The sequence below is a fragment of the Nymphalis io genome, chromosome 12 (genome assembly GCF_905147045.1).
Source record: "Nymphalis io chromosome 12, ilAglIoxx1.1, whole genome shotgun sequence".
Taxonomy (NCBI): Eukaryota; Metazoa; Arthropoda; class Insecta; order Lepidoptera; family Nymphalidae; genus Nymphalis; species Nymphalis io.
The window spans coordinates 1048754-1060592 of record NC_065899.1 but is presented as its reverse complement, the minus strand read 5'-3'; the positions used below and the strand labels follow the sequence as shown (position 1 = coordinate 1060592).

At 30.3% G+C, this 11839-nt stretch overlaps 5 protein-coding genes across 6 annotated transcripts; 2 read left to right on the top strand and 3 right to left on the bottom strand.

Annotated features, from left to right (window-relative positions):
• Positions 1 to 199: 199 nt before the first annotated feature.
• Positions 200 to 5892, bottom strand: LOC126772174 (SCY1-like protein 2). 2 transcript variants are annotated; one of them, XM_050492393.1, is made up of 6 exons: positions 5695 to 5892; positions 4781 to 5616; positions 3217 to 3889; positions 2475 to 2694; positions 1546 to 1731; positions 200 to 1309 (listed from the first exon to the last, which is right to left on the bottom strand). In XM_050492393.1, exons 1-6 carry the CDS (start codon positions 5819 to 5821, stop codon positions 790 to 792), a joined length of 2562 nt encoding a protein of 853 aa, XP_050348350.1. In that variant the 5' UTR covers positions 5822 to 5892; the 3' UTR covers positions 200 to 789. The 2 variants fall into 2 exon arrangements, with proteins under 2 accessions (XP_050348350.1, XP_050348351.1); XM_050492394.1 differs by having other exon boundaries at positions 908 to 1304.
• A 316-nt stretch (positions 5893 to 6208) lies between these two features.
• On the top strand, positions 6209 to 6984 carry LOC126772275 (TM2 domain-containing protein CG11103). Its single transcript, XM_050492567.1, has one exon. It carries the CDS (start codon positions 6393 to 6395, stop codon positions 6933 to 6935), a length of 543 nt encoding a protein of 180 aa, XP_050348524.1. The 5' UTR covers positions 6209 to 6392; the 3' UTR covers positions 6936 to 6984.
• Positions 6985 to 8044: 1060 nt separating this feature from the next.
• On the bottom strand, positions 8045 to 9010 carry LOC126772281 (40S ribosomal protein S13). The gene is made up of 3 exons (XM_050492574.1): positions 8887 to 9010; positions 8596 to 8723; positions 8045 to 8375 (listed from the first exon to the last, which is right to left on the bottom strand). The coding sequence occupies exons 1-3, from the start codon at positions 8907 to 8909 to the stop codon at positions 8071 to 8073; spliced, it is 456 nt and encodes a 151-aa protein (XP_050348531.1). The 5' UTR covers positions 8910 to 9010; the 3' UTR covers positions 8045 to 8070.
• Positions 9011 to 9108: 98 nt separating this feature from the next.
• On the top strand, positions 9109 to 9675 carry LOC126772284 (uncharacterized). Its single transcript, XM_050492576.1, has 2 exons — positions 9109 to 9332; positions 9414 to 9675. The coding sequence occupies exons 1-2, from the start codon at positions 9195 to 9197 to the stop codon at positions 9624 to 9626; spliced, it is 351 nt and encodes a 116-aa protein (XP_050348533.1). The 5' UTR covers positions 9109 to 9194; the 3' UTR covers positions 9627 to 9675.
• A 156-nt stretch (positions 9676 to 9831) lies between these two features.
• Positions 9832 to 11787, bottom strand: LOC126772271 (trafficking protein particle complex subunit 5). The gene is made up of 5 exons (XM_050492562.1): positions 11499 to 11787; positions 11197 to 11323; positions 10955 to 11038; positions 10407 to 10505; positions 9832 to 10087 (listed from the first exon to the last, which is right to left on the bottom strand). Exons 1-5 carry the CDS (start codon positions 11648 to 11650, stop codon positions 9989 to 9991), a joined length of 561 nt encoding a protein of 186 aa, XP_050348519.1. The 5' UTR covers positions 11651 to 11787; the 3' UTR covers positions 9832 to 9988.
• Between the last annotated feature and the right edge of the window lie 52 nt (positions 11788 to 11839).

Here is an 11839-nt window from a genome sequence, read left to right as displayed (position 1 = left end):
TATTTTTAGTCATGAGTTTTATGTTATAGTTATCGTTTGTATAATTTGATTGTTGAATAGTTATAACATATGGATTTTTTTATTTAACATATTATTTTTTATTAAGATTAAAAAAAACTAAATAAAATCTAATTTATAATTTCAATTTATTTAATTATTCGAATAAATATTTTTTTAATACATAATGTGTGGTATAATATATTGACCTTCTTCCAGGCTTATAATTAAATTAAACCTGTAATTGATGAATTAAACCTAATAGGAATGTTAAATAAATATTAAAACATTTCGAGCATACATCTAAAATATACTATGATACTCCAAAAGTAAAAGCCCATATAATCTATTTTTTAAAAGTGACTTTAAAATTCGATTGTAATGGCACTGCATACAGTTCTGTATGCAGTAAGACTCGAAACTAATTTTCACATGGTTTGTGATGTAGAAAAAAAATGTAAACTTGCATATGGAGTTTACTAATAATTTCAAATCTATATTTTCAGAGACTTGATTTCGAATTTCTTTTTATTATTATACAAAGTTGATAGATTTGTTGTTTTGACAATCATTTTTAATTTTATATGGGCCATAAATTCAAAAGTTATATTTAATTGTGTAAATATAATAATAAGTTACAGTTAATGTGACGAAGCCTTATGAAGTATTTGGCTAGCACAGCCCATTCGGATACAGTACTTTTACATAATTGGCTTCAGTTTACTAGAGATAGCAGGGCAATTTTGACTATCACTAATAATTGTAGTTGTATTAAAATTAATCTTATCAAATTTAGCTTAACAAATCCATCATTTCACTACTGTTCAACTTTTTAACTGGGTTATTATTGTTCGTACTATTTTGACTCTGGTTAGGTAAAAGAGATTCGAAGGCTGACCAGTCTTGCTTCATACTGCTCTGGTTATTTTGATTATTGGCCCATTTATTATTAAAATTACCACTTGTATTTGAGAAATTTCCCATCGGCTGAGTCCAACCTGTACTTGGGGGTAAGGCGAGTTGATTATCAAGGGGCATGTTGCTATTTTGATATCCAAGAGTAGCGGAAGAATTTCCTACATTGAGATTATAGTTTGGTACAGTTTGAATAACTTTTTGTGTAGGCTGGCTTATGTTGGATGCTGATTGAAATGGTCTGGTTGTCAATTGGTTTAGATTAGACTGGAGTAATGAACTGGTTAGGTCGACTGGTTTGGAGACTTGTTGGGGAGGAACTATTACAGGAGCAGGCATGACGTGTGGAGGGTGTTGTCGGGAAAACTTTCGGGCGCTTTCTTGTTGCTGTGCTATTCTGAAAAGAAAAATACTATTTTATAAAATAAAGAATAAACAATAATGGTACCTGTCTGTATGTTTTCATAGAGGCTTTTATATCCACTTTCTTATAACTCGTCGCTAGATAGCGCTATTGCACAGGAACATATATACCATGTTACCAAAGCAATTGCCATGATAATTATACATACAGGCAAGATAACATGTACCGGGTTTTGCTAGTAATTTAACCTTATTTATTATTATCCTTACCTCTGTTTGTCTTCAATACTCAGAGATCCACTTTCAATAACATTTATAGCAGCCGGTTCATTCTTTTCTGGTTTGGAATTAAATGAAAATGGATCAATGCCGAGCCCTGAGAACATTTTGTCTATGTCTGTCTGAGGTGCTGCTGGTACCAAATTTTCTGATGATGTCAAAGCTTGTTCCATTACCCTGAAAATTCAAAAAAAAAATTTTGAAATAAGAATGATGGTATGTATACTTGGAAACATACTAACATGTCGTGTCGTACTGTGAATTGATAGAGGAAAATCAAATTAATACGTTTATTATGGTTGAAGTGACAGTTGCTTGTTGTGTCGTATAGCCGACTGTGCGTTACTGTTAGCGGCACAGCGGTAGTTGTGATTATGGCGCGCAACGACACGACCCGCAAATAAGAAATATTGCTTTTATTCGTTCGTAAGAAGCTTGTGCGCAAAGTGGCTGATGAGCCATTTTGCCAGAAATTAAAACGCGACAGAACAATCTAGTGTGTTTTCGGCTTTACTTGGTAATAACCATATTTCATATAAACAATGACTCTAGTAATAAAAACCATTATTTTTATCATCAGTGTGCAAAAACAATGATTTCTAAGATATTATATTGTAATCACACTGACTCACTCACCCTTCAAACTTGAACACGACAATACAAAGTATCGCTGTTTCGGTAAATAACTAATAAATGATGAAATTATTTTCCTACACAGGAAGTCTTGCACATAGCCCTACCAACATTAAATATCAGCATTTTAGTAAAAAACTTATAATTCTAGATAATAACAAACTAATTTCAAGTTAACGGAAATAAAAATGATAAATTTAATTCGCAAGTAACCGTGGCTTACAAATCTAGAGAAACTTTTTAAATGAAAGGATTTACATAAAAAATTGAGGCCCGGAAATACTCACTTCGACTCATTCTGAATGGAGTTTAATTGTTCCAACTTAGTCCTATGCTCAGCTTCCACCTTAGAGATCATTTGCTTCACAAGTGAAATGAGAGCATTGAACTGGTTTAATGTTAAACCATTTTCGACACATAATGGTATCAGGAATGGTAAAACTTTCGTCGCCATTACTTCTTTCGTTATTCCGAGTTTTTTATGACTAAGAGTTAACTTGTAAATACCTGAAAAATAATTTAATAATAAGTGGACCATGAATGAAGCTCGAGTAAATTTAGGCAAGGATGACTCAGGCAGTCATCCTTGCCTGCTGCCTGGATGCTGATGAATTGCTTCCAAATGATCTCTATTAATTGAATAAAAACATTGCGGAGAAACCTGCATGTTTCTATGGAATTCTACGTGTGAATCCACTTAATTGTATTGGAGCAGAGCGAAGTAAAGATCCCAAAACTCTTTAAGAAGAAAGGTCTTCGCGCTGCAGTGGTACATATATTTACGGGTTGTTTATTTTATTATATCATGTTTACAATGGACTTGAAATTCGAATATTGATTACAATCGATTACAATCAATTTCGTATTAAGTTTAAACTTAATACGAAAGGAACATCCATATATATATCCAGTAGAGATAAAAATATATCGAAATTCATTCTTATCATGACGCCTTAAATTTTCTAATATATTATTTTAAAATTGTTTAAAACCAGTAGACTATTAACCAACAAAATTACACTAATATACCCAAAATTCCCATCAACACAGCTGGTTCTCTGGAAGGTATCTGCGGTAGGAATGGAATAATTTCGTCCAACACGAGCCATTTGTCCAAATGCTCCAACAATTTGCCCAAACATAGAAGACAATTCACACGAACCGATATATAGTTCGTGCTTATACAAAGCTTCTTAATACGCGGTAATAGAGCATTCTTCATTGCTGGGTAATCAATTAGTGAAGCGAATGTTGGCAGAACTGACAGACAAAGCTCTTGGATTTGTTGTGCGTCTGATTCTAACGCACGATACAGCATTGGTAGAATATCACTCTTAACTTCGTCTCCTGGAGTCAATTTCAATAGGAGTTCCATTTTTTGCATAAATATAAGTAATATTTGTATTGGGTCTTGTATCAGCATTACTGGTTTCAGAACTGGTAAGATATATTTGATATATTCATCTTTTGTTGAGTTTTCGGCTATGAGTAGAACATTCGGAAGCACGAATGGTACCATTGGTGGATTGACAAATTCTTTAGTGAGGCATGGCAAAATTCTATAAATGCAAATACGATGTGGCATTTTTTGTATAATTTGCGGTAAGCCTTTGTAAAATTGAGATTTTTGTAAGTTATCCCATTGAAACAATGAGTCTAAATAATTTAATGTTTTAACACCAACATCCTCAAAATATGGAATCTGAAAATAAAAAAGGCAATGACAGTTTAACAACTGTTTTTTTTTTTCAAATACATGTAAGGTCGAAATAAAATGGTGAATGTTGGTCAAAATTGCTTATGTATATTACTTTACACAAAAACATTCATGATGACGCAAGTTTTTAAGTTTTAACATTTTTTTTATAATATTTTTATGTCTTATAATAAATGAGCTTATGTTGTAGCTGACAAAACCATGGTTGCTAAATGTGTTAGCCACACCGCTGTTACACATTTTTTAATTTGGCACATTTTGCAGCCACGTTTCCATTGTTTTCATATGATAATATTATTATAAAGTAATAAATTCAAATGCCAGACCAGCTGCATCAGTGGAGTTGGAGGAGTCCATTCCAAAAAACATTTTAAGTGATTTATATTAAATAATTATCAATTCAAAATATTGACTGTTTTTTATTATTACCATTGTTGCATATTATAATATCATATATATATTCAAGCATTATAGCACCTAATGATTTTTCATCATAATTATGAGTACTGTCATTTTAAAATTTTAACCAATTTTTTAACTTAAAATTTAAAAGTTAATGTAAAGCAAGAATAAAGCCACCAATTATAATCTTACTTTAATCATTCTATTCAATTAAATATATAAATTTCAAAGAAAATATTTAGATATATAACTTCAGGTAAGATTACTTCCAAGATCTATGTAAAACGGCAATCTAGATGACGAATCCAATTTTACAATGAATAATTACCATTAGAATAATGTATAAGGCAATTTTCATGAAATTTTATTATGATGATTTATTATTAAGTATATATAAATGGTTACTCTGGATAGTTTTTCTTTTAAAGTAAAATTAAACTATATACTTATATCCTATATAAAAATCAAGCCTACCTTTAAGAATTGATGTGGATCAGGTCTTAATTCTGGGGTAGCATTTAGCATTAATTTAACAAATTCCCTCAAACCCTCATTTACACAGAGTAATCTAGAAGGTGGCAAGTTTTTGATCTCATTTACAAATCTTTTGAACTTTCCATAATCATTGCCAATGTTGCCTATTGTTTGATGTCCTGTACTGTGTATGGCATATATAAACATGCCTAGGGAGTAAATGTCACTTGCAGGGGAATGTGAAGCAGACAAAATATACTCTGGTGCCAAATAGTCTAAGGCAGGCTGTGTCAAGGGTGGCATGGCCTGACAATATTCAGTGAATGGCCAAAATGGTGCTGAACCGGTCATGCTTTGATTTGCAATACAAAAATCAAAACCAAATATTTTCCAAGCACCCTGCTGGTTTACAATAATAGATTCTGGACAAATGTTGTGATGGAGTAGCTTAACATCATTATGTAAAAAGGCTAGACCCTCAGCAATCTGCATCAAACCATACTTTATTTCAACTTCAAACAATTTATAGTTAACTATATTGTTCGGTATAGGTTGCGGCATATTCTCTGTATTTCCAAGTATATTAGCTAAGCTTGCAAAAACAGGTTCAGTAGCAAAAGCCAGACTTTCTCTGCTCTCTTCTAAGCTGTGTTGAACTGTAAGTATTTGAGGGTGCCTCAACTTCGTTAGTTGTACAATACCACGTTTTAAAATGTCTATCATTATGTCTCTGTCTGTTTTTGACCATCTTTCTAACTGTTTTTTCTCAAAAACAAATATTGATGCTTCTTGCTTAGTTGATTTTTTGTAGCCTTTATAAACTTTCCACAGTAAACCTACAAAAGTCAGATAAATGGTGTATAATACACATTAAGCTTAAAAACAAAAGATATATACAATATAGGAATCTTTACCAGGCCCAGCGCTAGCAATATATTGAGTCGCTTCGAATTCTCGTGTGACTGGATTTCCTGGTAATACCCCTGACAATTGTGACACCGTATTACTGACGGACGAGTAGAATTTATTAAATACTTCCATTTTTGATAAACTTAATGAGAAGATATTGCGGAAAGAAACATTACAAAAAGATTAGAAAATCTAGCCTTAGCCAAAAAGATTATGACAATTACTGTCAATGTCATTTGTCAATACTAACTATGACAAAACCGAAACACTCCTACTTTCTGCTGTATTTATTTTACTATTATTGAATAATTGATATACAAATATTTATTTCAGTGAAACTACTTTTGTTATTTAAGGTATATTATTAACATCACAAATAATTGTAATTCATAAATTTTATATAGATATTCTTTATGTGCTTGAAAGTTACCTTAGTGCCCTGTAAAGCAACGATACCGATATCAAAATATTTCAAAGTCAACTTGACATTTTGAAAATTGACATGTTATTGGCCTATTGGGTGAAACTTGAAAAGGGAAGAAATAGTCACGACTTATTCCTCGTATTGATAATTATCGATATGATAATTTATTATATATTACTAGAATAATAAAATTAATAAAGATACAAAAATACTTTTGTTGGACAGAATGCGTTCTCTTTCGAAATTCAAATAAAAATAATAATATGTTAAAACTATAACATGAATTTGCAATGGATAATTATAACAATCGTTCTTACATTAGCAAAATTATCAACGTCGGAAAGCGACCCATACTACAAGGAACCATATCGTCCACTAGGACCTCTTGTAAAATGCAGCTTCCTACCCATGGAATTCCTGGAATGCGACGAACCCGTTGACCACAAGGGTAACGAGACAGCAAAAAAAGCTGTAAAGCATGGATGCGTTAAATTCGGTGGTGTACGTTACGAAGACGTGGAAAAGACGAAAGTGCAGTGTAAAGCATTGGACGGCATTGAATGCTATGGAAATCGTAGCTTCCTAAGAGATGGATTTCCCTGTGTGCGATATTCTGGACATTATTTCACTACAACTCTTATTTACAGTATTTTGTTAGGTTTTCTAGGTATGGATCGCTTCTGTCTTGGACAAACAGGCACAGCAGTTGGAAAACTTCTTACTCTTGGCGGATTAGGAATTTGGTGGATTGTAGATGTAGTTTTATTGATTACAAATAATTTGCATCCTGAGGACGGAAGTAATTGGAATCCATATGTTTAATATAATGTACAGATAATTATAATATAAATATATAACTTTTTTAATTTTAGTTTTCTATTAATTCTATTGACAAGCAAAAAAAAAGTTTTTTGTTTTCAAATATTATATACACATTTAAAAAGGGAATATATTAATTAAACAATTGCTTTATTAATCCATCTAGAGATCTACAAATGACACATATATGCTTTTTAATAAATTTTTGAAGTTAATTGATAATAATTATTAATTTCTTTACTAAAGTAATAGTTTTGTAAACTCATTTTTCATATTTGTTGTCAACATCATATTTTAATATTTGTTGTAACATTTTTGTATAATTTGTTTGGAAAATCATCAGAAACTCGTCATTTATTTCTTTATTTTATTATTAACTAGGAATCCAATAAAATTTAACAAAACTCTCTATTATTAGTTATAACTTAATACTCACCAGTAGAATGACTAAATCAGTCTTATAGTAGAACCGCGGTCCTGCTTGCTATAAATGATTATTCTAGTCTTTGATCTTCCCAGATTGAGAAATAATAATTATACATATAAAAAATTAGCATTATTAAGCAACCTGCTTAACTTAAAAACGTAAATTTAGACAATGAACTAAAATGGTAGTACCTACATATTATTCTCACCAACACTAATCGTGCGCTATATTCAGATCAATTAGTTGGATGGATTGGTTTCTAATTCAGTTGCAAAATTTGACACACTCATACTAAATGGTGAAGTTTAATAAAAGTAAAATAAATACCATTGTATTTATTTATTAATATGATAAATAATCACAGCCTTAAGTTAGTTGACAAAACAATTTGATAATTGCAAAAAAGAATATCATAATATCAAATAATATTTGATATAGACTAACTTAAAAGTATTTGCAAATGACAAATTGTACAACTTCATTACACTAAAAATTCAAACACATTACTATCTCTAGATAAATAAGTATTTAGTTAATTATTACTCAAAATCATTGATTTGACAAAAATATTAATTCTAAATCGCTTATTTATCAAATATAAAATTTAACTAGAAATAAAAGCTAATAACTTTAAAAAGACAAAAAAATAATTATGTAATCTATGATAAAAAAATGAAACAAAATATGAAAATTTATATAGTTTATTTAAACTTAAGCCACTAAAGCGGAGGCAGTGCTCGACTCATATTTCCAGTTGGGAGGGAGCACGCTCTTTGTCTTGTAGTAACGAGCCAGTCTGTGGATTCTGGACTCGACAAGAATGAGTCTGAATTTGCTGTCCTTGTCCTTCCTGTTACGTTCCAAGTGCTTCCTCATGGCAACGGCTTTCTTGATCAGGTAGTATAAGTCTTCTGGTAGATCTGGAGCAAGCCCCATGGCTTTCATGATACGCAGGATCTTTTTGCCTGTGACAAATCTGACTTGGGCAACTCCATGAGAATCCCTGAGCATAACACCTGAAATTTTGATGTTAAATGTAAAATTAATTAGTAATGTGTATATATATATTCAAAAACATGTATTATTGTTAGACAACTTGACAGTGGAAACTATGAAACTATTCAAATTTTTTACCAGCACGCATTTTGAGAAAATCAAATTGAATGTTCATTAAATACTCAATTAATAAAGTAAACGTAAAAAATATTAACGATAGAATTTTTACGCGGTACATACCGATTTGGGATGGAGTAAGGCCTTTTTTGCCAAGTTTGAAAATTTGTTCTTTGACATCATCAGCCGTCAGTTTTAACCAAGTGGGTACACTGCGGCGATAGGGCAACGCCGACTGTGAGATACCTTTACTGAAACACAAATTAAGACACTGTTATAACACGCCATGTGGTACACGCGAACATCTTCGTATAGGTTAGACTGTCATTTGTGAGACAAAATCACGAGTTTTCGGCAAACCACGTATACATATAATGAAATAGGCTTTGAGTAATGTAAATAATGTTTAATTACCCAGGTGCGTGCATACGACCCATGGTTGCGGGTTTTTACAAAAATCGCCGACCTGACAACGACAACAAGAGAAATCGAAAAGATGGTGTCCGGAAGACAGTATATTATTCAGTTGTCTATGTTCATTCGCTGATCTAGAATTGCCATATAAATATTCACATTCGTCTATAATCTATTATTTTATTCATTTCTCATACTTTTTTTAGTGTTGTAATGTTCTGTAGTAAAAATTGTCAAAATCAATTGACATTGACGTTCAATAACCTGCAAACATTGGATGGTCTATAATTTTCTTAAAGTGTTCAAAAATGGCTGAAAAATATGGAATATCTGAATCTGAGTATCAAATCATATTAAAACAAGCCGCTAGGCGTGCTGAAATGAGAAAAGAATTTCTAAAACAAAGAACTAACCCTTGGAAAAACGCTGCTGAAGCTGGATATGTTGTAAGTTTTCATTACGTAATTTTATGGTTGAATTAAAAAGTGTTTCTATTGTATATTAATATTTATCATATTTGTTTTTAGTTCGATGATGCTCACCAGAGATTCGTGTCTATGAAAGTTACTCAGGTCGAGTTCTTTCAACCAAATAGGAGGACAGCTTTATTCGGTATTTGCAGTATCATAATTCCCATGTTTACATACGGATATTTAATTTATAATGAACGTAACGGCCGCGAACAAAAGATTAGATCAGGAGAACTTCGCTACAAGGATAGATTGTTCAAGCTGTGTTAGATGTTTTAAAAACATTCAATGTTTAGAAATATAGCTTATGGTCATTAAAGTTTTTAATTTTATTTAATATCCAGAAAACATATAATTATTTGCCACTATTTTTTTTTTAATAAATCATGTTATTATTGGCTTTGTCAATTTAAATGCAGTTCTTTATTTTAATGGGATAACAATATATTCTGTTACAGGGAAAAAAAATCCTTAAAATATTTTTTTTTTTATATTTATACAAATAATAGTTTTAAGATGTAATTAAATTGATACAATGACACGAACACATAAATTAGGTTTAAAAAATTACGGGAAACAGTGTTTTATTTAACATCTATTAATGAGTACATTTTAAAGAAACCAAATAAGTTTTAACGATCATCCAAACATTTGTCTCTGGCTATGACAAAATCTTCAAATTTTACCATGTATGTAGTGCCCTTGTGCCAATGTGCTGTTACTTTAGCTGGCTGTAAATAAAAAAAATATACAGTTATGTATATATATATATATATATATATATATATATATATATTTAATGATTTCTTATTTCACCACTGCAAGACACTGAAGATTATCAGATATATTCGTGTATGAAATCTTATCCTTTATTTTCTCTTATATAATGAACAACTCCATTCTATGTGACTTAATTCATATATGATATATAAAAAAACAGTTATTATATACTTATAACTTCTGTGACAGTTTATATAAAAAGTATTAAAAAAAATTAAATGTTGTTATTTAGAAATATCTATTATTTAAATGCTTATAATAAGGACATACAAATCCTCCATTAGTAAGAACAGCTTCTATGATGCCAGCATTAAATGAAGCACAGTTGAGAGTCCCCTTATCTTTAGGTACACTTATGAACTTATTAATCTGAAAAAAAAAACTCATAAATTAAATTAAATATGAAATAAAAAACGTAACTATAGTTATCAATTAATGAATCAGTTAATTACAAACTCTAATTTAGAATATATATTTTAGTAAACATTTTAAATTAAAAAAAATGCCTTGAACTATAAGCGTGTACATAAATGAATACATTCTTTGTTTAAATGTCGAATATATTGTTAACTTACTAATAAACATTGTATAGTGAAAGTTTACACATAGATTTCTCTTTCCGTCATCAATAATTTGACATTTAACAGAAAAAGACAAAGTATTTTGAAACAAATACTATTATACAAAATATATATAACTTTATAAAATAAATTATTTTGAGATTAAAGTACTATATTTAATTATTTGAATATCGTTAATGTTAAACATTGCATACTTAACTATTACGTAAAATAAAGTGTAGGTTTCATTGTACTTACCAATGCATCTTTTTCAATTATATAATATGTCCGTTCATCGTCATTAGCATGTTCTAATTTATCAGCTTCCTTTCCAAATAAAACCTAAAATAAGATGTAAGGTTGTTTCACTTTAATATAATTTTATTTAATAATAAACTTTAAATACTGAACTATCTCTGACAATTTCCTTTTAGTATATGTATAAGAGATTTTGTTTTCTAAATTTGTTATGTGTATTGATATTATTTAGTTCTAATTACCTTCCATAGTGTAGATTTTACAAATAGTAGCATATTTAACAGTTTTATTTCACGCTTACTATTTCTCTCTCTTACAAAGTACAGATCAAGTAGTCTTGTTCCAACATCATATCCCATTTCAGACAATCTTAAAGTTAAAGAAGTTTGTAAAATAAATAGTATGTTGTTGATTATTAAAATCATGAATAAATGAATAAATTAAAGTCGTGAATAGAGAAAGGTGCATTATTCTAAAAAAAAGCCAAAATTAATTGCACTTGAATGACTATTTTAATTGCAATTATTAAAACACAAAAACTCACTTTGTTTGAAGTTCATGAATAGAGTGTGATCGGTTTTGGCAGAATTGTACAATTTCTGAAAATAAAAGGGCATAGAGGGCTAAGGAAACCTCCCCTTTGCCTTTGCTTAAAGGTTTGTCGAGAATCGATGTTTTGGAGCGACTTGATGACATGATGATCCCGCTTAGATATTTACATTCAAATTTTATGAATCCTCTGTGAGATCGTTATAGATTATTTGTTAAACTCGAAGCATTCAAACAGAAAGTAGATAATGGATGTAAGCGTAGGAAATAAGACTAAGTGCTAGTTTTTAACTTTTTTTAATAAGTTGTCACTTGTCAGACTCTCATCAAACGAAA